Here is a 25,226-nt window from a genome sequence, read left to right as displayed (position 1 = left end):
CCTTACTGTCTTCCATCCATGTTTCCAAACATATCTATTGCTTCTGTCTTACGTCCTTATAGACTGTAGTTTATGACACAGGAAGGAGTTGACCAGCTGACCTCATTAGCACACACCCTGCATCATCCACCCACTCACTCCCAGCTGCACATTTTTAAATGAAATGCAATCAATCAGTGATCACCCTTCTCACTAAATACACAATATACAATCAGATTGCATAGTGTATGGCCATCTTTATACAAGTACATAGGAGGGAGTGGACAGAAACACTCAGCTCTCAAGCCCCGTTCACAACTCTGCATAGCGGGAACTCGTATTCCCACATGCGTTTTTTGGTTTTTTTTTAGCTTGGTTGGGATGCGTTTTGGAACATTTATACTCAACACACATAGGGCAGCCCATCCACCTGAATGGGCTGCCCTACACACAACAATCGCCCCAAAGAAGCTGGGAGTGGAGCTTGGTACATTTTTTACTGTGATTTTTGGTGCAGCACATTTCTGAAATGCAAGGAAAAGTAGAGAATGTGAATATTCTTGTGTTATCGCACCAATTTCACTTCCAGGTCCCATTCACATGTAGCATAGTAGGAGTGAATGTTTTGTGTCTCGTTTTTCCTGTGACAAGCATGGGGTAGCCCATTGATTTAAATGGGATGTGCTATATGTGGCTTATGGGACATGTTGGCGTTTTGTGGTTTGCGTATTTTTTACTGTGCGTTTTGCAGCATTTGCGACTCGTTTTGTCACATGACAAAATGTGTGTTTGCTTCTGTGTTTGGTGTGCCGCTAACAATTAATGGCACTGAAAGTGCAACTAGTAATTTTAGGTATATAAAGATGGCCATACACTATACAATCTGATTGTACAATCTCCTTTACATTTACCAAATTTATACAAAAGGAGAAAACACCTATCTAGTCAATCATGCTATATCCAATCAGGCAGGCCCTTGCACTATATAAGTGATGGCAGATCTAAAGGAGATTGTACAATCAGATTGTATAGTGTATAGCCACCTTTATACACCTAAAATTACTAGTTGTGCTTCCAGTGCCATTAATTGTTAATGACACACCAAACACAGAAGCAAACACTTATTGCCATGTGAAAAAACGAGGGTGGAATACTGCAAAACGCACAGTAAAAAACCCGCAAAACGCCAACATGTCCCATAAGCCACATATACAACCCCTGGCAAAAATGTTGGAATCACCAGTCCCTGAGGATGTTCCTTCAGTTTATTGTTGTAGAAAAAAAAGCAGATCACAGACAAAAACTAAAGGCATTTCAAATGGCAACTTTCTGGCTTTAAGAAACACTAAAATAAATCAAGAAAAATAATTGTGGTGGCCAGTAACAGTTAGATTTATAGAACAAGCACAGGGAATAAATTATGGAATCACTCAATTCTGAGGAAAAAAATATGGAATCACCCATATGGATTAAATCTGCTTGTTAGTATGTAGGTAAAAAGGAGTGATCACACCTTGGAGAGCTGTTGCAACAAGTGGACTGACATGAAGCATGGCTCCAACACCAGAGATGTCAATTGAATAAAAGGAGAGGATTATCAAACTCCCTAACCACTTCAGCCCGGGAAGGATTTACCCCCTTCCTGACCAGAGCACTTTTTACAATTTGGCACTGCGTCGCTTTAACTGCTAATTGCGCGGTCATGCAATGCTGTACCCAAACAAAATTTGCATCCTTTTCTTCCCACAAATAGAGCTTTCTTTTGATGGTATTTAATCACCTCTGTCATTTTTATTTTTTGCGCTATAAACGGAAAAAGAGCGAAAATTTTGAAAAAAAATTATATTTTCTAATTTTTGTTATTAAAAAAATCCAATAAACTCAATTTTAGTCATACATTTAGGCCAAAATGTATTCGGCCACATGTCTTTGGTAAAAAAAATGTCAATAAGTGTATATTTATTGGTTTGCGCAAAAGTTATAGCATCTACAAACTAGGGTACATTTTCTGGAATTTACACAGCTTTTAGTTTATGACTGCCTATGTCATTTCTTGAGGTGCTAAAATGGCAGGGCAGTACAAAACCCCCCCAAATGACCCCATTTTGGAAAGTAGACACCCCAAGGAAATTGCTGAGAGGCATGTTGAGCCCATTGAATATTTATTTTTTTTGTCCCAAGTGATTGAATAATGACAAAAAAAAAAAAAAAATTTACAAAAAGTTGTCACTAAATGATATATTGCTCACACAGGCCATGGGCATATGTGGAATTGCACCCCAAAATACATTCGGCTGCTTCTCCTGAGTATGGGGATACCACATGTGTGGGACTTTTTGGGAGCCTAGCCGCGTACGGGGCCCCAAAAATCAAGCACCGCCTTCAGGATTTCTAAGGGCATAAATTTTTGATTTCACTCTTCACTACCTATCACAGTTTTGAAGGCCATAAAATGCCCAGATGGCACAACCCCCCCCAAATGACCCCATTTTGGAAAGTAGACACCCCAAGCTATTTGCTGAGAGGCATGGTGAGTATTTTGCAGCTCTCATTTGTTTTTGAAAATGAAGAAAGTCCAGAAAAAAATTTTTTTTTTCTTTTTTCAATTTTCAAAACTTTGTGACAAAAAGTGAGGTCTGCAAAATACTCACTATACCTCTCAGCAAATAGCTTGGGGTGTCTACTTTCCAAAATGGGGTCATTTTGGGGGGAGGGGTTTGCCACCTGGGTATTCCATGGCCTCCGAAACTGTAATAGGCAGTGAAGAGTGAAATCAAAAATGTACGCCCTTAGAAAGCAGAGGAGGTCTACTGCTAAAATTACTGCCCTTGATCTGACCTTCGCGGTGATACCTCACATGCATTGTGCAATTGCTGTTTACATTTGACGCCAGACCGACGCTTGCGTTCGCCTTAGCGCGAGAGCAGGGGGGACAGGGGTGCTTTTTTTTTTTTTTTTTTTTCTTTATTATTTTTTTGCTTTTTTATCTTATTTTTAAACTGTTCCTTTCATTTTTTTTTAAATCATTTTTATTGTTATCTCAGGGAATGCAAATATCCCCTATGATAGCAATAGGTAGTGACAGGTACTCTTTTTTGAAAAAATTGGGGTCTATTAGACCCTAGATTTCTCCTCTGCCCTCAAAGCATCTGACCACACCAAGATCGGTGTGATAAAATGCTTCCCCAATTTCCCAATGGCGGTGTTTACATCCGGCGAAATCTAAGTCATAAAATGCTCGTAGCTTCCGGTTTCTTAGGCCATAGAGATGTTTGGAGCCACTCTGGTCTCTGATCAGCTCTATGGTCAGCTGGCTGAATCACCGGCTGCATTCTCAGGTTCCCTGTTGAGACAGGAGAGCCAGAGAAAAACACGGAAGACGGTGGGTGGGGGGGGCATTCCCTCCCACTGCTTGTAAAAGCAGTCTAGAGGCTAATTAGCCGCTAGGATTGCTTTTACATGAAAGCCGACAGCTGGCTGAAAAGAATGATACCAAGATGATACCTAAACCTGCAGGCATCATTCTGGTATAACCACTCAAAGTCGTGAATGGCGTACCTGAAGACAAAAAAATGGTTAACAATAAAGCACGGTAAAGTATAAAAAATTGCATACCTGAAAAGCAAACATTATAAAACATAATAACAATAAAACATTGCAGAATAGAATACAGTAAAAAAGAGCAGAACAATAGAGAGAATAGAGAGAGAGAGAACAATAAAACGACAACTATTTTTTTTTATTTTATATTTTTGTTTGTGTTTTTTTTACACTTTTTTTTGTAACTGTAACTTTTATAACGGTAACCGGTTCCAGATTCGGGTCCCTCAAAATGCGATGGCATCTTGGGAGACCCTGTGAAAGTGTGCCTAGTCTGTGCAATGCTGTACCCTACGCTAATACTCAACTAGTGAATGGTAGCGTTCAAAACATTCACCAATGCAAAGACCAGGATTGTCAGGACAGGAGGAACAATAATAGCGGGTGTCACGCCTATATCTGCGCTTGCTGCAGACACAACATCTTTTTTGGGGGAGTTCTTTGGGTGCCTCTCATGCAGCCGACTGCATTTGGTTGGGGATGTGAATGGGGGAATTACGGGCGCTGCAGAAGCGGTGGGTTCCCAATTAGGATTGGCGAATGCAGCAGGAAGGGCACTATGGGCACGACGGGCCTGTGTTTGTTTTCTTCTTGGTGGCAGTGGAACACTACTTGTGCTTGCCACCTCACCAGCTTGAACTGCACTTATGGGACTCGCCACGTCACCAAGTGTTACTGCAGTGCTGGTTTGACTACGACTGGGGTGTACTAGGCCGCTGGTGCTTGCCAGTTCACCAAAACGCTACCAAAAAAACTGTTAGCGATCGCAGGGATCAGGCCTGACTCTGCGAACGCTGCAGTTATGCATTTAGTGTTTTGTAAGTGATAGTGATCGATCGATACTGCACTTGGGTGGGCTGGGACGGGCCAGGCGGAGGGGCAAAACGCAGGTGCTAGCAAGTATCTGGGCTGATCCCGCTAACACTGCGTTTTTGGGAACCCTAAACTGCTGGGGACGCTAGTATAGATCTGATCGGATCAGATATTGATCCGATCAGATACTATACCACTAAGGGAGGTGTACGGTGCGTGCGTGGGTGTTAGCGGTACTGGCACTAACCTTAAGCTGCCTGAGGCGACGCATATCACCGCCGGGCGATCAGGGGGCTAAACCTTTATTCGGTAATAAACGGCGGGTGCCCTGACACTATAAAAAATAAACGAACTAACCAGCGTCACCCGTAACGGTTATACGATGATCAGTGGTGAAAGGGTTAACTAGGGGGCAATCAAGGGGTTAAAACATTTATTAGGTAGTATATGGGGGTCCCTGACGCTATAAAACGCTGAAGGAGAACCTAAATATTTACGTCCCTAACTAGCGTCACCAGCGACACTAATACAGTGATCAGAAAAATGATCGCTTAGCGACACTGGTGACTGGGGGTGATCAAGGGGTTAAAAGTTTATTAGGGGGGGGTTAGGGGGGTACCCTAGACCTAAAGGGGGCTAACACTTACTGCCCTAACACTTCTAACTGTCACAAACTGACACCATGCAGTAATCAGGAAAAAAAAAAAAAACCTGCTTGGTATCAGTGTGACAGGGAGGGGGGAGGGGTGATTGGGGGGGGATCGGGGGTGTAATGTATGCCTGGCATGTTCTACTGTGTTGTGTTGTGTTTTACACTTACTCAGATGTCTTCTCTCCTCGGCGCCGGAAGGGAAACTGCCGAGCCGAGGAGAGATGACATCACATCCTCTGCCTCTGTGTACTATACAGAGGCAGGGGATGTTTCTCAATGGCTGGGAGCGATTGCGAGGGGGGGGCATGATCGGATGGCCTCCCCCTCGCCTCTCAATGCTCCCAGACAAATGCCGACCACCGCTGGCACCGGGGGGGTCCGATCGGACCCCCCGCCCGCGGGAAGGCAATCACGTACCAGGTACGTGATTTTGCCTGCCCTTGCCATTCTGCTCACGTATATAGGCGTGAGGCAGTCGGCAAGTGGTTAAAGAGGGTAAATCATCACACAGTGTTGCACAAGATATTGGTTGTTCACAGTCGGCTGTGTCTAAAACATGGACCAAATACAAACAACATGAGAAGGTGGTTAAAGGCAAGCATACTGGTAGACCAAGAAGACATCAGAACGTCAAGACAGAAAACTTAAAGCAATATGCCTTGAAAACAGAAAATGTACAACAAAACAAATGAGGAACAAATGGGAGGAAACTGGAGTCAACATCTGTGACTGAGCTGTAAGAAACCGCCTAAAGGAAATGGGATTTACATACAGAAAAGCTCAAAGAAAGCCATCTCTAACACCTAAACACAAAAAAACAAGGTTACAATGGGCTAAGGAAAGGCAATCGTGGACTGTGGATTATTGAATGAAAGTCATATTCAGTGATGAATCTCGAATCTGCATTGGGCAAGGTGATGATGCTGGAACTTTTGTTTGGTGCCGTTCCAATGAGATTTATGCAGACGACTGTCTGAAGAAAACATGCAAATTTCCACAGTCAATTATGATATGGGGCTGCATGTCAGGTAAAGGCACTGGGGAGATGGCTGTCATTAAATCTTCAATAAATGCACAGGTTTACATTGAAATTTTGGACACTTTTCTTATCCCATCTATTGAAAGGATGTTTGGGGATGATGAAATCATTTATCAAGATGATAATGCATCTTGCCGTAGAGCAAAAACTGTGAAAAAATTCCTTGAAGAAAGACACATAAGGTCAATGTCATGGCCTGCAAACAGTCCGGATCTCAATCCAATTGAAAATCTGTGGTGGAAGTTAAAGAAAATGGTCCATGACAAGGCTCCAACCTGCAAAGATGATTTGGCAACAGCAATCAGAGAAGGCTGGAGCCAGATTGATGATCTGTTTATCACTCATTAAGTCAATGCCTCAGAGACTGCAAGCAGTTAGAAAAGCCAGAGGTGGTGCAACAAAGTACTAGTGATGTATTGGAGTGTTATTTTGTTTGTTTTTCATGATTCCATCATTTTTTCCTCAGAGTTGAGTGATTCCATAGTTTATTCCCTGTGCTTGTTCTATAAATCTGTTACTGGCCACCACAATTATTTTTCTTAATTTCTTTTAGTGTTTCTTAAAGCCAGAAAGTTGCCATTTGAAATGCCTTTAGTTTTTGGCCATGTCTGTGATCTACTTTTTTTTCTACAACAATAAACAACTGAAGGAACGTCCTCAGGGACTGGTGATTCCATAATTTTGTAGCACAGCCCATTTAAATAAACGGGCTGCCCTATGCGTGTCACAGGAAAAACGAGCCACAAAATGTGTGCTCCCACTATGCTAGATGTGAATGGGGTCTGAAAGTGAAATTGGTGCGGTAACATAAGAAACACAAGAAATACACATCTGTGCATTTCAAAAATGCGCTGCACCAACAATCACAGTAAAAAATGCACCAAAGGAAAGATGGATGCAGATCCTCGCTACTGGCCCATTGGTTTCCTTATCTGCCTCACAGAAACAATCACATTTGTCTATCCTCCATCGGACCTTTAGGCCTCATGTACACTGCTGCTGGTAAACGGACGTTCAGAGGCAGTTGGATGCTTTTTTCAACTGCCCCTGAACTTATCCAATGTTATCTTATGTGTACATGAACACAGGTTCGTTTAATGTCGTTTTTAGGCAGTAGCGTTTATAGGCTTTTCTTTGAGGGCAAAAAAATGAGTTTAGACGCCGAAGTTTCAGACGCCAAACGCAGCTAAACGCAGTAACTCGCATTTAGCTGCATTTCGTTTACAGGCATTTTTCATTTTAGGCTATTTTGAGAAAAAAAAATAGTTTTCTAACGCTTCTAAACGCAAACACGGCGAAACGCCGTTAAATGCGGCATGTAAACACAGCAAAACTAATGTTTTAAACGTGGGTTATTATCTGTCAAGTTAAATCATTCAGGAGAGGTTATAAAAACGTCCCGTGTACATTAAACCTTAGAACCCCTATTCAACTGCACAAATGGGGTAGGAAGGACTTCCCCTTGTGTCTCCAAAATGCCAAATTCACCCTGGCACTCTGATACACCTATTGTGGAAATGTCCAAAACTGGCGAGATACTGGCAAAATGAGCTTGGAGTCATTAACAGTGTCTATCAGTTACATTTACCACTGCGTCCGGCTACTTGTCTGCTTAGTAATCTAGAAGAGGAATTATACTCCCCACCTACCTACACTGTTCTACTCGGGCTATTATATCTATCTAAGAAACTGATATCACGATATTGGCTCTCTCCTCAGGTGCCTACGACATGCCAATGGATACAACAGGTTAATGCTATAATGATTAGGGAGAGATATGCATATCAACACAGGAATGCAAGTGGCAAATTTACAAAAATCTGTCAGGAATGGCTAGACACCCCTGCGGTGGCACCAACTCAGCTGATCCATGATAGATTACTTCAGATATGAGTGATTCACCTTGGAGTGTGTGGCTGGCTTGGGGGGGGGGGGGGGGGGGTGGACAGGAGGAGGTGATGATTAGTCTATCATGCACATATTTTGGTTGGTTAAAAGGACTACACACACACTAGAGATCTGTTTTAGCTTTAGTTTTATTGAAGTTTTGTTTACTACATTATGCCAATAACGAACCCTTCCTTGCTGCTGCAAACTGTACACCTTGTTGTGCCATAAGAACACTGCATATTGGTTCGATTTCTGTATTGTACAACCATTAATGCACTGTTTATTGCGCCGGAAATATTTTCCTAATACGAAAGTTGTAATATTATACTTATGCACTTTTGTACAATAAAAATTATTTTCTGATTAAAAAAAAAAAACGCACCAAGCTCCACTCTAAAAAAAAGTTCTGAAGCTTCTTTGGGGCGATTGCTGTGTGTAGGGCAGCCCATTCAGGTGGATGGGCTGCCCTATGTGTGATGAGTGAAAATGCTAAAACGCCTCCCCCCCACAACAAAAAAAAACACATGTGGGAATGTGAGTTCCCGCTATGCAGAGATGTGAATGGAGCTTGGCAGCTGAGTGTTTCTGTCTATTCCCTCCTATGTACTTGTATAAAGATGTCCATACACTATGCAATCTAATTGTATATTGTGTATTTAGTGAGAAGGGTGATCACTGATTCATTGCATCTCATTAAAAAAACGTGCACCTGGGAGTGGGAGGGTGGATGATGCAGGGTGTGTGCTAATGAGATCACCAGGTCAACTCCTTCCTGTGTCATGACCTACAGTCTGTAAGGACGTAAGACAGAAGCAATAGATATGTTTGGAAACATGGATGAGGACAGTAAGGTACGTGTCTGTAGATTTTATAGAAAGCTTTGATATTTTTGCAAAAAAAGTACATGAATGCCATATTGGTACATAGGGGAGCTGGAATTTAGAGAAAAAAAGTGAACAAAGGTGAACTTATCCTTTAAGTACACATGTATCTGCTCGTGTCTTTTGAATCGTGTTAATAATAGCCTTTATTTTTTATCACAGGGATACCTGGATAAAGAGTGTGACCCCTTGGAATTAACAGGACTAGTTACTCATTTGCACTATCATGAACCATCAAATTTTTTGTTTGTCAGTTTCCTAAAAAAAGGACTCTTTCACGAGTTATGTAAACCAAGCACTAAATGTATGTTATATAGCTGACAGTCTATGTCATTTTAAACCCTATGCTTTTCTTAAAGTCTCTATTCATGCAGTGTATACAGTGCATCCGGAAAGTATTCACAGCGCTTCACTTTTTCCACATTTTGTTATGCAAAGATTTCAAACAAACTTCTGTCACGTTGTCATTTTGGGGTATTGTTTGTAGAATTTTGAGGAAAATAATGAATTTAATCAATTTTGGAATAAGGCTGTAATATAACAAAATGTGGAAAAAGTGAAGCACTGTAAATACTTTCCGGATGCACTGTATCTTGTTTTAAGCTATATACATGAAATTGCTCTTAGATGTATTCAGTGCACTGTTCAAAAAGGTAAAAGAAGTTTTAAACAAAACCTCACACCCCATTCCCATTTACTTTTCTCCTCAACTTTGTAAATGCAGTTACAAACGTCAGACGCACATAACCAAACCATCTAAATGTTATGGCCTAGCACAGTTAGAGTAAGTATATAGGGTGCAAATGGAGCCTGGGGTGAGGGAACAAATAAGGGTAAGAAAGTCTCAGGGAAAGTCTGTAAGGGAACAATAGGGTCCATGGTATTAACCCTTTCATGACTAAGCCTATTTTTGAAATTTGGTGTTTACAAGTTAAAATCCATATTTTTTTTTTGAACACTGTTTACATATGCGGGCGTGACCTCCGTATGCGTTTTCTTTGCTGCGCGAGCTCGCGGGGACGGGGGCGCTTTAAAAAAAAAAAAAAAATTCCTATTTATTTTATTTATTTTTATATTTATAAATTGTGTTTTTAAAAAAAAGATTTTTGATCACTTTTATTGCTGTCACAAAGAATGTAAACATCCCTTGTGACAGTAATAGGTGGTGACAGGTACTCTAAAAGACCCCTGATCCCTCCTTTGCACTTCAAAGTATTCAGATCGCTGAAAACGGCGATTCTGAATACTGTATATTTTTTTAAACCGGAACCATTGGCAGCCGAATAAACGGGAAGTGACGTCATGACTTCGCTTCCGTGTTTACGATTAGGAGGCTGGAACAAAGCCGCTCACGGCTTCATTCTAGTCCGTCCCCAGCCGCCGGAGGCAGCCGATTGGTCATCGGGCCTCCTGATGGAACGGGAGGCCCGGTAAGAGCGGCGGGAGGCGGCGGGAGGGGGGGGAACGTCCCCTCCCACTCCTCCGGTATAACAGCCGAGCGGCTTTTAGCCACATCGGTTGTTATAACTGGATAGCCAATCGCCGACTCTAAAAAACAGTACCGGGATAATGCCTGCAGCTGTGGGCATCATCCCAGTATAACCCCGGAAAGCCGAGTATGCACATCTGCGTATGTTCGGCGGGAAGGGGTTAAAAACCAATAAGAGTCACTGGGGAGGCTGCATTTTCCTTGGAGAGTTGAGGATAGGTAATCTGGATCTATAAAACAAAAGGAAGAAAGGAGCGCTACCTCCTAAGTGTAGACGTTTACCAAGACTGGGCTAAAAAGAGTAGATTACACTCACATTGTGAAAGGGTTAAAAACATATAAAACCTTGACTGCAAAGCTCGGCAGGGTAGCAGCGGGGGATAGAAGGACAGCATCTGAGAGCCAATTACCGATCCTAGCAGATTCACCAGGTACACAGGAAGGAGATCAATCGCTGCTGGAAGCAACAGAGATGGAGATAGTGAGAAAGATAGGAAAAGGGGGAAGGAAGTTTCTTGCCACCCCTTTTCCTCATGGGAGAGCGGTGGGAATGGCAGTTTCAAGTTCCCCCTGTGGAGCCTGTTGCTCTCAGGGGGAACATAGGAGGCTCACGTGGCTTGGAGAGGGGTACAGGTGACCTCTCCTGAGTCCCGTGTAAAAGCCCAGGAAAATCCAATTTAAACTGGGTAGAACTAGGCTAGTTAGGGATATAAAAAGGGGTTACGTCGCTAGCGGGCTCATTCGCCTCAGAAGAGGAGCTGTGGTGTTCTCCCTGGGGTTATCTCCACTGAACAAACAGTGTCTTCTGAGGCCGGGAGATAAGTCTCCTGCGTCGGCTGATTGAGCGGGCGGGCGGGCGAGGATGGCGGGGAAGCCTGGATTCACCAGTGCTTAGACCTACTTCGCTCTTCGAGTCAAGAGGCTCCGGTTGGAGCCATAACATCCAGCGCTGGACCTGGGCTAGCATCAGCCGCGGAAGAGCGGCAAGTCGAAGTGGTCCGGGAGCCCGCACAGCACCAGGAGGAAGTTTGGCAGGAGATCGTGAAAGAAGATCCGGGGCGGCGTAGAAGAGGAGGCACCACCCCCGTGAGTGAGGCAGCGAAGAGACGGCGTATCCCTCGCAGTGATACTCCCCCTCCCCGCCTCGCTCTGCTGCTGCAAAAAGAGCTAGTCCTTCTCAGGATCGTGGCAGAGGAGCGGTGGGCTGAGCTAGGGGCGTGTCCACTAATAGGCACAGGCAATCTCAGCAGAGAGATGGAGCGTCGAGAGGCAGTTCGGTGGGCGTGTCAAGAGGCGGATCCGGAGGCGGGACGAACGGCGGCATTGAATCAATGGATCGGGCTTCTTCACAGCAAGCACAGCCGTCTCCATGGCAACAAACAACTGTAGCAGCAAGCGAAGCAGGGCCTGCATTCAGGCCTGCTTCAGTCTCACCTGCGAATGATAGGGATGGCCAGTTGTCAGCTACCTCATTGGGTCTTTATCAGCAACAAGGTATGAGTGAGCCATCATCTAGCCTTTTGTTATCTAACATAGCTGAAATGTTATCTAAATTAGGAAAGGAATTACATGCTGGTAATAGTAATACTCAGAATGTGCAAAATTGTTCTGTAGTAAATAATGATTTGTCAGCTGTTGGTGTTTGGTCACCATCTAGTGCTAATTGTGATCAAACTCCTCAAATTAATACAGATATAGGTTTTTCTTCTTATCAGTCTGCTAAATCCCAGAATTTGCCAGAAACTTGTTTAAAAGAATCTATGTCATGCGAGGTTACTCCTCTAGGTTATCAATTGTTGAATTTAACTAAGGAGAAAATTTGGCGGGGGGAATTTATTGACATTTTGTCTTTACTTCCATCCGCAAAAGATTTTATTAGTAAAACAGATAAAAAAAGATGTCGATGATAGACGTAGACCTGTACAAAAATCTTTTAATAATTGGTTACAGGCCTTTTGTATTTTTTCAGGAGTTTTATGTGAAAAAACTCCTGAAAAAAGCGCTGGTTTATTCCAACACCTGGATATCATTATTGAAGCTTTCAGAAATTTTGGTGGAATTTCGTGGTATAATTACAACAAAGCGTTTCGTCAGAAATTATCTGTTCATCCTAATTTAAAATGGGGAGTTAAAGATGTAGGCCTTTGGCTGAATCTTTTTCTACCCCAAAGACCAACATACTCTAAGCAAATCACAAACCCTCAAATTGCAAGCAATTCCGGTTATAAAAAAGGAATATGCTTCAATTTTAATGACAGCCAGTGTAGATGGCCAAACTCATGCAAGTACAGGCATGAGTGTGCTTTCTGCGCCGGTACCCATTCAGTATCCAAATGTTTTTAAAAAATGTCAGCAGCAAATCAACAGTCGGGGAGTTTTCCAAAAAGCAGCAACACCAGTGATGCTTCAAAATATGCTCCCATGGCTCAAATTGTTTCCAGATCGGTTGAAGGCTCAAATTCTCATTGAGGGCTTTAGAGATGTTTTTTTATTACCTATTTTTTCGGGACAAAAAGACTAGTTAGTAATCTAAAATCAGTAGATGAATTTCCCAACATAGTTTTATCAAAAATTAATACTGAAATTTTAGAAGGTAGAGTCGAAGGTCCGTTTAGTTCCCCTCTTTTCAGGATTTTAGGATTTCTCCGTTAGGTATTGTTCCAAAAAAAGAAAAAAATTCCTTTAGATTAATTCATCATTTATCATTTCCCAAAGGTAATTCTCTCAATGATCAAATTGATGATAGTTTGTCATTGGTTTCTTATGCTTCTTTTGAAGATGCCCTTACAAAGCTTAGATGCTTAGGTAAAGGGGCTATGATGGCAAAAGCGGATATTAAATCAGCTTTTCGCCTCCTTCCAATTAACCCATTATGCTTTAATTCCCTAGGTTTTTTCTTTAATGGCAAATTTTATTTTGATAAATGTCTGCCAATGGGTTGCTCTCTGTCTTGTTTTTATTTTGAATCTTTTATTTCCTTTATAGAGTGGGTGGTTTCTTTTATATCTAGTTCAGAATTTTTGATACATTATTTAGACAATTTTTTATTTTTAGGTCCTCCTAGTTCCCCTGATTGTTTTAATTTATTAAATACATTTTTTCAAATATGTAGTCACTTTGGTATCCCTTTGGCAAAAGAGAAAACGATTTGGCCTTCAATTTGTTTGGAGTTTTTAGGTATCGTCATTGATACAAATTTGATGGAATTTAGGCTTTCTGATTCTAAAGTTGAAAAACTTAGAACGTTACTGGTGGCTTTAATTAGAAAAAAGAAAGTCTGTTTAAAGGAGATGCAGTCTCTTTTAGGTCTTTTAGCATTTGCTACCAGAATTATGCCGGTGAGAAAAAATTTTTCCGGGAGACTATATCTTTCAATCTCTGGTTTAAAATCTACGTTTTCCCATATCCGATTATCGCATGATATGAAAGAAGACATAATAGTTTGGCTGCAGTTCCTTTATCACTTCAATGGTAGAGCTATGTGGCAGGAGGAGTTCATTCTGGATAAAAATTTCTTTCTATTTACGGATGCCGCAGGATCTTTTTGCTTTGCCGCTATTTGGCAGAACCATTGGTGCGCGGAGTGTTGGAATCCAATTTGGCAAGTAAAAGGATACTTAAAAAACATAGTTCTATTGGAATTATTTCCCATTATTGTAGCCATCGAAATTTGGGGATCTTTTTTCAGAAATAAGAGGATTCTGATAAGAACGGATAATAAAGGCGTTATGTATGCCATCAACTGCTTAACATCAAAGTCTCCACCAGTCATCATCCTTTTAAGGCATATGATTTTTAAATGTTTAAGCCTAAACATTTGGTTAAAAGCTGTTCATGTACCAGGTAAGGACAATGATTTGGCGGATGTATTATCTCGCCTGCAGATGGATTGTTTTTTCCAGTTATTCCCGGAGGTGGACCGAGTGGGACTGTCATGTCCACCCAATTTATGGGACCTGGTTTGAGGCTCATATCTGCGTACATCATTAATTCAGTAGCACCTTCGACTTAGGCTGGGTACCAATCGGCCTGGTTTCTTTATTTAAAATTTTTGAATTTGATTCATGAACCGATAGGTTCTTTTTCTGAAAGTTTAATATTGCAATTTCTTAGTTTCTTATTTGCCCAACGTTACTCATGGTCTTATGTACAAAAGACCTTGTCTGGTATTTCTTTTTTCTTGAAACTTAAATATCTGCCTTCCTGCATGCAATATTTTTCTGTTAAGCAGGCTTTAAAAGGTTATAAGAAAGATAATTTTAGGAGTGATGCACGCAAACCTATTACTCCGAAAGTTTTGGGCGAACTTTGCTCAGTTACGGATAAGGTTTGTTTTTCAGCGTTTGAATCAATGTTATTTCAAGCTTAGAGTGTCTGAGCTGGTTTCTTTAAAAACATCAGATGTTCATATTTCTAGAAGTTCACTTAGGATATTGATTAGTAAATCAAAAACAGACCAATTGGGCAGGGGTACTTGGATACAGTCAGACAATTGCGTGAGTTCTCGCATTTGTCCAGTTTACTTAGTAAATCAATATTCTTTGGTTAGGCCTCCAGGGGTTTTAAATTTTTTCATACATGAATCAAGCTTACCTCTGACTAAATATCAATTCATATGTGTTTTGAAGAAATGTTTAAAAGTTTTAAATTTAGATCGTGATCAGCTCACGTCTCACTCGTTTGGAATTGGAGCTGCTACTGAAGCTGCAAGATTAGGTTTAGATGTGAATTCAAAAAAAAAGGTCGGTAGATGGACATCCGATAGATACCTGTTATATATTCACCCTAACAAACATTTTTGATTTACTTCAGGTAAAATCTGCATTGTTTGGATTGTTGGACACTCGTTCATCTATTGGGCGCAGCTCAGAGCTCAGCACAGAATTTATACTGTTAATTTAGGTTTGGATGTAAATAAATTTAAGGTTTTTTGGAGTGGGAGAAGAGGTATGTTATGGTCTGATTTAAATTTGAAAATTTCGCAGCTTCTTCTTCGTTTTCCCCCACCAGATGTTTTAATCATACATCTTGGGGGAAATGATATTGGCAAGTGGAAGACTTTGGATATTATATTTCAAATTAGGGATGACTTGCAAAAAATTCAATTAACTTTTCCTAACACTAGGGTGATTTTTTCTGAGATTGTGCAAAGATTGGGTTGGCTTTCTCCTCCCTCTGTGCGCCCCTTTGAAAAGATCAGAAAACGGGTTAATAGGGCGGTGTCAAAACTCCTGTCAAACCTAGGTATGTTCTCCTTTAGACATACGGAATTAGAGGGTGGTATCGAGAGTCTTTATAGGAAGGACAGTGTACATTTATCCGAAATAGGATTGGACATTTTAAACGCAGACCTAAGCTCCTGTGTAGAGATGGCCGCGGGTTGGGGTTCTGTGGTCAGGTGGTCATAGGACCACCTGCCTTTTGGGAATTGTGTTTTGCAGCCTGAGCCATAGTGGCTAGGTTAGCTTAAAGCTTATATATGATATGTGAATGTTTGAATTAATTTATTTATAAAACGTTTGAAACCAATAATAAACAACCGCGGCCTTTATTATCCAATGCTTGTCTGCTGGTATTTATTTTACTTAAAGTGGAGTTCCACCCACTTTTACAACTCTTCAGCATCCCTCACTAAACTGTGCACTGTAAACGAATTGGATATTTTAAATTTTTTTTCTCAGCACCTACTGTATATTTGCCGTATTCATTTTTCACTTCCTCCTCCCTGGCCGCGGCCCATCGCATCATTTCCTGTTTGCAATGCCTTCTGGGAAAGGGCGGCAACTTCCTCTGACACTGCCGTTGCTATGGAAACCTGACCTCAAACCTATTACACTGCTTGTGCTGCACTAAGCATGTGCGAGATCTGCAAGGTTGAGATCCAGGAAGAAATACAGTCTGGCTTCAGATGCCCACACTTAAGATGGCCACGGCCTGCTGTAAGTTTATAAAATAACAAACTACTGCTATAAACTAACAAAACAGACCTTAGTTTACAGACTAACTTTACTAGAATACATTAAGCTTGTGTATTATAGGGGTATTTTTCTTTAAAAAGTATCATTTCAGCCGGAACACCACTTTAAGTTTCAGGCAACATTTCCCGCCTGCTGTCCCATGATAGGAAAAGGGGGATGGCAGTTTCTTGCCACCCCTTTTCCTCATGGGAGAGCGACGGGAATGGCAGTTTCAAGTTCCCCCTGTGAGGCCGGGAGATAAGTCTCCTGCGTCGGCTGATTGAGCGGGCGGGCGGGCGAGGATGGCGGGGAAGCCTGGATTCACCAGTGCTTAGACCTACTTCGCTCTTCGAGTCAAGAGGCTCCGGTTGGAGCCATAACATCCAGCGCTGGACCTGGGCTAGCATCAGCCGCGGAAGAGCGGCAAGTCGAAGTGGTCCGGGAGCCCGCACAGCACCAGGAGGAAGTTTGGCAGGAGATCGTGGAAGAAGATCCGGGGCGGCGTAGAAGAGGAGGCACCACCCCCGTGAGTGAGGCAGCGAAGAGACAGCGTATCCCTCGCAGTGATACTCCCCCTCCCCGCCTCGCTCTGCTGCTGCAAAAAGAGCTAGTCCTTCTCAGGATCGTGGCAGAGGAGCGGTGGGCTGAGCTAGGGGCGGAGGTGGACCGAGTGGGACTGTCATGTCCACCCAATTTATGGGACCTGGTTTGAGGCTCATATCTGCGTACATCATTATTTCAGTAGCACCTTCGACTTAGGCTGGGTACCAATCGGCCTGGTTTCTTTATTTAAAATTTTTGAATTTGATTCATGAACCGATAGGTTCTTTTTCTGAAAGTTTAATATTGCAATTTCTTAGTTTCTTATTTGCCCAACGTTACTCATGGTCTTATGTACAAAAGACCTTGTCTGGTATTTCTTTTTTCTTGAAACTTAAATATCTGCCTTCCTGCATGCAATATTTTTCTGTTAAGCAGGCTTTAAAAGGTTATAAGAAAGATAATTTTAGGAGTGATGCACGCAAACCTATTACTCCGAAAGTTTTGGGCGAACTTTGCTCAGTTACGGATAAGGTTTGTTTTTCAGCGTTTGAATCAATGTTATTTCAAGCTTAGAGTGTCTGAGCTGGTTTCTTTAAAAACATCAGATGTTCATATTTCTAGAAGTTCACTTAGGATATTGATTAGTAAATCAAAAACAGACCAATTGGGCAGGGGTACTTGGATACAGTCAGACAATTGCGTGAGTTCTCGCATTTGTCCAGTTTACTTAGTAAATCAATATTCTTTGGTTAGGCCTCCAGGGGTTTTAAATTTTTTCATACATGAATCAAGCTTACCTCTGACTAAATATCAATTCATATGTGTTTTGAAGAAATGTTTAAAAGTTTTAAATTTAGATCGTGATCAGCTCACGTCTCACTCGTTTGGAATTGGAGCTGCTACTGAAGCTGCAAGATTAGGTTTAGATGTGAATTCAAAAAAAAAGGTCGGTAGATGGACATCCGATAGATACCTGTTATATATTCACCCTAACAAACATTTTTGATTTACTTCAGGTAAAATCTGCATTGTTTGGATTGTTGGACACTCGTTCATCTATTGGGCGCAGCTCAGAGCTCAGCACAGAATTTATACTGTTAATTTAGGTTTGGATGTAAATAAATTTAAGGTTTTTTGGAGTGGGAGAAGAGGTATGTTATGGTCTGATTTAAATTTGAAAATTTCGCAGCTTCTTCTTCGTTTTCCCCCACCAGATGTTTTAATCATACATCTTGGGGGAAATGATATTGGCAAGTGGAAGACTTTGGATATTATATTTCAAATTAGGGATGACTTGCAAAAAATTCAATTAACTTTTCCTAACACTAGGGTGATTTTTTCTGAGATTGTGCAAAGATTGGGTTGGCTTTCTCCTCCCTCTGTGCGCCCCTTTGAAAAGATCAGAAAACGGGTTAATAGGGCGGTGTCAAAACTCCTGTCAAACCTAGGTATGTTCTCCTTTAGACATACGGAATTAGAGGGTGGTATCGAGAGTCTTTATAGGAAGGACAGTGTACATTTATCCGAAATAGGATTGGACATTTTAAACGCAGACCTAAGCTCCTGTGTAGAGATGGCCGCGGGTTGGGGTTCTGTGGTCAGGTGGTCATAGGACCACCTGCCTTTTGGGAATTGTGTTTTGCAGCCTGAGCCATAGTGGCTAGGTTAGCTTAAAGCTTATATATGATATGTGAATGTTTGAATTAATTTATTTATAAAACGTTTGAAACCAATAATAAACAACCGCGGCCTTTATTATCCAATGCTTGTCTGCTGGTATTTATTTTACTTAAAGTGGAGTTCCACCCACTTTTACAACTCTTCAGCATCCCTCACTAAACTGTGCACTGTAAACGAATTGGATATTTTAAATTTTTTTTCTCAGCACCTACTGTATATTTGCCGTATTCATTTTTCACTTCCTCCTCCCTGGCCGCGGCCCATCGCATCATTTCCTGTTTGCAATGCCTTCTGGGAAAGGGCGGCAACTTCCTCTGACACTGCCGTTGCTATGGAAACCTGACCTCAAACCTATTACACTGCTTGTGCTGCACTAAGCATGTGCGAGATCTGCAAGGTTGAGATCCAGGAAGAAATACAGTCTGGCTTCAGATGCCCACACTTAAGATGGCCACGGCCTGCTGTAAGTTTATAAAATAACAAACTACTGCTATAAACTAACAAAACAGACCTTAGTTTACAGACTAACTTTACTAGAATACATTAAGCTTGTGTATTATAGGGGTATTTTTCTTTAAAAAGTATCATTTCAGCCGGAACACCACTTTAAGTTTCAGGCAACATTTCCCGCCTGCTGTCCCATGATAGGAAAAGGGGGATGGCAGTTTCTTGCCACCCCTTTTCCTCATGGGAGAGCGACGGGAATGGCAGTTTCAAGTTCCCCCTGTGAGGCCGGGAGATAAGTCTCCTGCGTCGGCTGATTGAGCGGGCGGGCGGGCGAGGATGGCGGGGAAGCCTGGATTCACCAGTGCTTAGACCTACTTCGCTCTTCGAGTCAAGAGGCTCCGGTTGGAGCCATAACATCCAGCGCTGGACCTGGGCTAGCATCAGCCGCGGAAGAGCGGCAAGTCGAAGTGGTCCGGGAGCCCGCACAGCACCAGGAGGAAGTTTGGCAGGAGATCGTGGAAGAAGATCCGGGGCGGCGTAGAAGAGGAGGCACCACCCCCGTGAGTGAGGCAGCGAAGAGACAGCGTATCCCTCGCAGTGATACTCCCCCTCCCCGCCTCGCTCTGCTGCTGCAAAAAGAGCTAGTCCTTCTCAGGATCGTGGCAGAGGAGCGGTGGGCTGAGCTAGGGGCGGAGGTGGACCGAGTGGGACTGTCATGTCCACCCAATTTATGGGACCTGGTTTGAGGCTCATATCTGCGTACATCATTATTTCAGTAGCACCTTCGACTTAGGCTGGGTACCAATCGGCCTGGTTTCTTTATTTAAAATTTTTGAATTTGATTCATGAACCGATAGGTTCTTTTTCTGAAAGTTTAATATTGCAATTTCTTAGTTTCTTATTTGCCCAACGTTACTCATGGTCTTATGTACAAAAGACCTTGTCTGGTATTTCTTTTTTCTTGAAACTTAAATATCTGCCTTCCTGCATGCAATATTTTTCTGTTAAGCAGGCTTTAAAAGGTTATAAGAAAGATAATTTTAGGAGTGATGCACGCAAACCTATTACTCCGAAAGTTTTGGGCGAACTTTGCTCAGTTACGGATAAGGTTTGTTTTTCAGCGTTTGAATCAATGTTATTTCAAGCTTAGAGTGTCTGAGCTGGTTTCTTTAAAAACATCAGATGTTCATATTTCTAGAAGTTCACTTAGGATATTGATTAGTAAATCAAAAACAGACCAATTGGGCAGGGGTACTTGGATACAGTCAGACAATTGCGTGAGTTCTCGCATTTGTCCAGTTTACTTAGTAAATCAATATTCTTTGGTTAGGCCTCCAGGGGTTTTAAATTTTTTCATACATGAATCAAGCTTACCTCTGACTAAATATCAATTCATATGTGTTTTGAAGAAATGTTTAAAAGTTTTAAATTTAGATCGTGATCAGCTCACGTCTCACTCGTTTGGAATTGGAGCTGCTACTGAAGCTGCAAGATTAGGTTTAGATGTGAATTCAAAAAAAAAGGTCGGTAGATGGACATCCGATAGATACCTGTTATATATTCACCCTAACAAACATTTTTGATTTACTTCAGGTAAAATCTGCATTGTTTGGATTGTTGGACACTCGTTCATCTATTGGGCGCAGCTCAGAGCTCAGCACAGAATTTATACTGTTAATTTAGGTTTGGATGTAAATAAATTTAAGGTTTTTTGGAGTGGGAGAAGAGGTATGTTATGGTCTGATTTAAATTTGAAAATTTCGCAGCTTCTTCTTCGTTTTCCCCCACCAGATGTTTTAATCATACATCTTGGGGGAAATGATATTGGCAAGTGGAAGACTTTGGATATTATATTTCAAATTAGGGATGACTTGCAAAAAATTCAATTAACTTTTCCTAACACTAGGGTGATTTTTTCTGAGATTGTGCAAAGATTGGGTTGGCTTTCTCCTCCCTCTGTGCGCCCCTTTGAAAAGATCAGAAAACGGGTTAATAGGGCGGTGTCAAAACTCCTGTCAAACCTAGGTATGTTCTCCTTTAGACATACGGAATTAGAGGGTGGTATCGAGAGTCTTTATAGGAAGGACAGTGTACATTTATCCGAAATAGGATTGGACATTTTAAACGCAGACCTAAGCTCCTGTGTAGAGATGGCCGCAGGTTGGGGTTCTGTGGTCAGGTGGTCATAGGACCACCTGCCTTTTGGGAATTGTGTTTTGCAGCCTGAGCCATAGTGGCTAGGTTAGCTTAAAGCTTATATATGATATGTGAATGTTTGAATTAATTTATTTATAAAACGTTTGAAACCAATAATAAACAACCGCGGCCTTTATTATCCAATGCTTGTCTGCTGGTATTTATTTTACTTAAAGTGGAGTTCCACCCACTTTTACAACTCTTCAGCATCCCTCACTAAACTGTGCACTGTAAACGAATTGGATATTTTAAATTTTTTTTCTCAGCACCTACTGTATATTTGCCGTATTCATTTTTCACTTCCTCCTCCCTGGCCGCGGCCCATCGCATCATTTCCTGTTTGCAATGCCTTCTGGGAAAGGGCGGCAACTTCCTCTGACACTGCCGTTGCTATGGAAACCTGACCTCAAACCTATTACACTGCTTGTGCTGCACTAAGCATGTGCGAGATCTGCAAGGTTGAGATCCAGGAAGAAATACAGTCTGGCTTCAGATGCCCACACTTAAGATGGCCACGGCCTGCTGTAAGTTTATAAAATAACAAACTACTGCTATAAACTAACAAAACAGACCTTAGTTTACAGACTAACTTTACTAGAATACATTAAGCTTGTGTATTATAGGGGTATTTTTCTTTAAAAAGTATCATTTCAGCCGGAACACCACTTTAAGTTTCAGGCAACATTTCCCGCCTGCTGTCCCATGATAGGAAAAGGGGGATGGCAGTTTCTTGCCACCCCTTTTCCTCATGGGAGAGCGACGGGAATGGCAGTTTCAAGTTCCCCCTGTGAGGCCGGGAGATAAGTCTCCTGCGTCGGCTGATTGAGCGGGCGGGCGGGCGAGGATGGCGGGGAAGCCTGGATTCACCAGTGCTTAGACCTACTTCGCTCTTCGAGTCAAGAGGCTCCGGTTGGAGCCATAACATCCAGCGCTGGACCTGGGCTAGCATCAGCCGTGGAAGAGCGGCAAGTCGAAGTGGTCCAGGAGCCCGCACAGCACCAGGAGGAAGTTTGGCAGGAGATCGTGGAAGAAGATCCGGGGCGGCGTAGAAGAGGAGGCACCACCCCCGTGAGTGAGGCAGCGAAGAGACAGCGTATCCCTCGCAGTGATACTCCCCCTCCCCGCCTCGCTCTGCTGCTGCAAAAAGAGCTAGTCCTTCTCAGGATCGTGGCAGAGGAGCGGTGGGCTGAGCTAGGGGCGGAGGTGGACCGAGTGGGACTGTCATGTCCACCCAATTTATGGGACCTGGTTTGAGGCTCATATCTGCGTACATCATTATTTCAGTAGCACCTTCGACTTAGGCTGGGTACCAATCGGCCTGGTTTCTTTATTTAAAATTTTTGAATTTGATTCATGAACCGATAGGTTCTTTTTCTGAAAGTTTAATATTGCAATTTCTTAGTTTCTTATTTGCCCAACGTTACTCATGGTCTTATGTACAAAAGACCTTGTCTGGTATTTCTTTTTTCTTGAAACTTAAATATCTGCCTTCCTGCATGCAATATTTTTCTGTTAAGCAGGCTTTAAAAGGTTATAAGAAAGATAATTTTAGGAGTGATGCACGCAAACCTATTACTCCGAAAGTTTTGGGCGAACTTTGCTCAGTTACGGATAAGGTTTGTTTTTCAGCGTTTGAATCAATGTTATTTCAAGCTTAGAGTGTCTGAGCTGGTTTCTTTAAAAACATCAGATGTTCATATTTCTAGAAGTTCACTTAGGATATTGATTAGTAAATCAAAAACAGACCAATTGGGCAGGGGTACTTGGATACAGTCAGACAATTGCGTGAGTTCTCGCATTTGTCCAGTTTACTTAGTAAATCAATATTCTTTGGTTAGGCCTCCAGGGGTTTTAAATTTTTTCATACATGAATCAAGCTTACCTCTGACTAAATATCAATTCATATGTGTTTTGAAGAAATGTTTAAAAGTTTTAAATTTAGATCGTGATCAGCTCACGTCTCACTCGTTTGGAATTGGAGCTGCTACTGAAGCTGCAAGATTAGGTTTAGATGTGAATTCAATAAAAAAGCTCGGTAGATGGACATCCGATAGATACCTGTTATATATTCACCCTAACAAACATTTTTGATTTACTTCAGGTAAAATCTGCATTGTTTGGATTGTTGGACACTCGTTCATCTATTGGGCGCAGCTCAGAGCTCAGCACAGAATTTATACTGTTAATTTAGGTTTGGATGTAAATAAATTTAAGGTTTTTTGGAGTGGGAGAAGAGGTATGTTATGGTCTGATTTAAATTTGAAAATTTCGCAGCTTCTTCTTCGTTTTCCCCCACCAGATGTTTTAATCATACATCTTGGGGGAAATGATATTGGCAAGTGGAAGACTTTGGATATTATATTTCAAATTAGGGATGACTTGCAAAAAATTCAATTAACTTTTCCTAACACTAGGGTGATTTTTTCTGAGATTGTGCAAAGATTGGGTTGGCTTTCTCCTCCCTCTGTGCGCCCCTTTGAAAAGATCAGAAAACGGGTTAATAGGGCGGTGTCAAAACTCCTGTCAAACCTAGGTATGTTCTCCTTTAGACATACGGAATTAGAGGGTGGTATCGAGAGTCTTTATAGGAAGGACAGTGTACATTTATCCGAAATAGGATTGGACATTTTAAACGCAGACCTAAGCTCCTGTGTAGAGATGGCCGCGGGTTGGGGTTCTGTGGTCAGGTGGTCATAGGACCACCTGCCTTTTGGGAATTGTGTTTTGCAGCCTGAGCCATAGTGGCTAGGTTAGCTTAAAGCTTATATATGATATGTGAATGTTTGAATTAATTTATTTATAAAACGTTTGAAACCAATAATAAACAACCACGGCCTTTATTATCCAATGCTTGTCTGCTGGTATTTATTTTACTTAAAGTGGAGTTCCACCCACTTTTACAACTCTTCAGCATCCCTCACTAAACTGTGCACTGTAAACGAATTGGATATTTTAAATTTTTTTTCTCAGCACCTACTGTATATTTGCCGTATTCATTTTTCACTTCCTCCTCCCTGGCCGCGGCCCATCGCATCATTTCCTGTTTGCAATGCCTTCTGGGAAAGGGCGGCAACTTCCTCTGACACTGCCGTTGCTATGGAAACCTGACCTCAAACCTATTACACTGCTTGTGCTGCACTAAGCATGTGCGAGATCTGCAAGGTTGAGATCCAGGAAGAAATACAGTCTGGCTTCAGATGCCCACACTTAAGATGGCCACGGCCTGCTGTAAGTTTATAAAATAACAAACTACTGCTATAAACTAACAAAACAGACCTTAGTTTACAGACTAACTTTACTAGAATACATTAAGCTTGTGTATTATAGGGGTATTTTTCTTTAAAAAGTATCATTTCAGCCGGAACACCACTTTAAGTTTCAGGCAACATTTCCCGCCTGCTGTCCCATGATAGGAAAAGGGGGATGGCAGTTTCTTGCCACCCCTTTTCCTCATGGGAGAGCGACGGGAATGGCAGTTTCAAGTTCCCCCTGTGGAGCCTGTTGCTCTCAGGGGAAACATAGGAGGCTCACATGGCTTGGAGAGGGGTACAGGTGACCTCTCCTGAGTCCCGTGTAAAAGCCCGGGAAAATCCAGTTTAAACTGGGTAGAACTAGGCTAGTTAGGGTTATAAAAAGGGGTTTCGTCGCTAGCGGGCTCATTCGCCTCAGAAGAGGAGCTGTGGTGTTCTCCCCCCACCGACACCCTTTTATTATTTATTTTTGTCGTGGCTGTTGTTATGTGGTAAGGTCACCTTTGTAAAAAAAACAAAAAAAAAAACCAAAGGGGGACTAGTTATTGATATGTTTTGATGAATAAAAGTTTAAAAGTTATTAAAAGTTGGGAATTGTGTTTTGCAGCCTGAGCCGTAGTGGCTGGGTTAGCTTAAAGCTTATATATGATATGTGAATGTTTGAATTAATGTATTTACGTTTGAAACCAATAATAAACAACCGCGGCCTTTATTATCCAATGCTTGTCTGCTGGTATTTATTTTACTTAAGTTTCAGGCAACATTTCCCGCCTACTGTCCCATGTACATTTGTTTGCACTGAAGACCTA

The 25,226-nt window shown here is 41.9% G+C and overlaps 1 protein-coding gene across 2 annotated transcripts in view; it reads left to right on the top strand.

Annotated features, from left to right (window-relative positions):
* LOC141113183 (probable ATP-dependent RNA helicase DDX60) overlaps positions 1 to 25,226 on the top strand; it is a 340,633-nt gene that overhangs the window by 235,839 nt on the left and 79,568 nt on the right. For both annotated transcript variants that reach the window (XM_073606131.1, XM_073606122.1), the window contains exon 32: positions 9,017 to 9,158. In XM_073606131.1, coding sequence (XP_073462232.1) covers positions 9,017 to 9,158 — 142 coding nt within the window. The remainder of the gene's footprint in view (positions 1 to 9,016; positions 9,159 to 25,226) is intronic.

This window comes from Aquarana catesbeiana, linkage group LG01, assembly GCF_042186555.1.
Source record: "Aquarana catesbeiana isolate 2022-GZ linkage group LG01, ASM4218655v1, whole genome shotgun sequence".
Lineage (NCBI taxonomy): Eukaryota > Metazoa > Chordata > Amphibia > Anura > Ranidae > Aquarana > Aquarana catesbeiana.
Note: the sequence above shows the minus strand (reverse complement) of the source record. Positions and strands in the feature narration are given on the sequence as shown.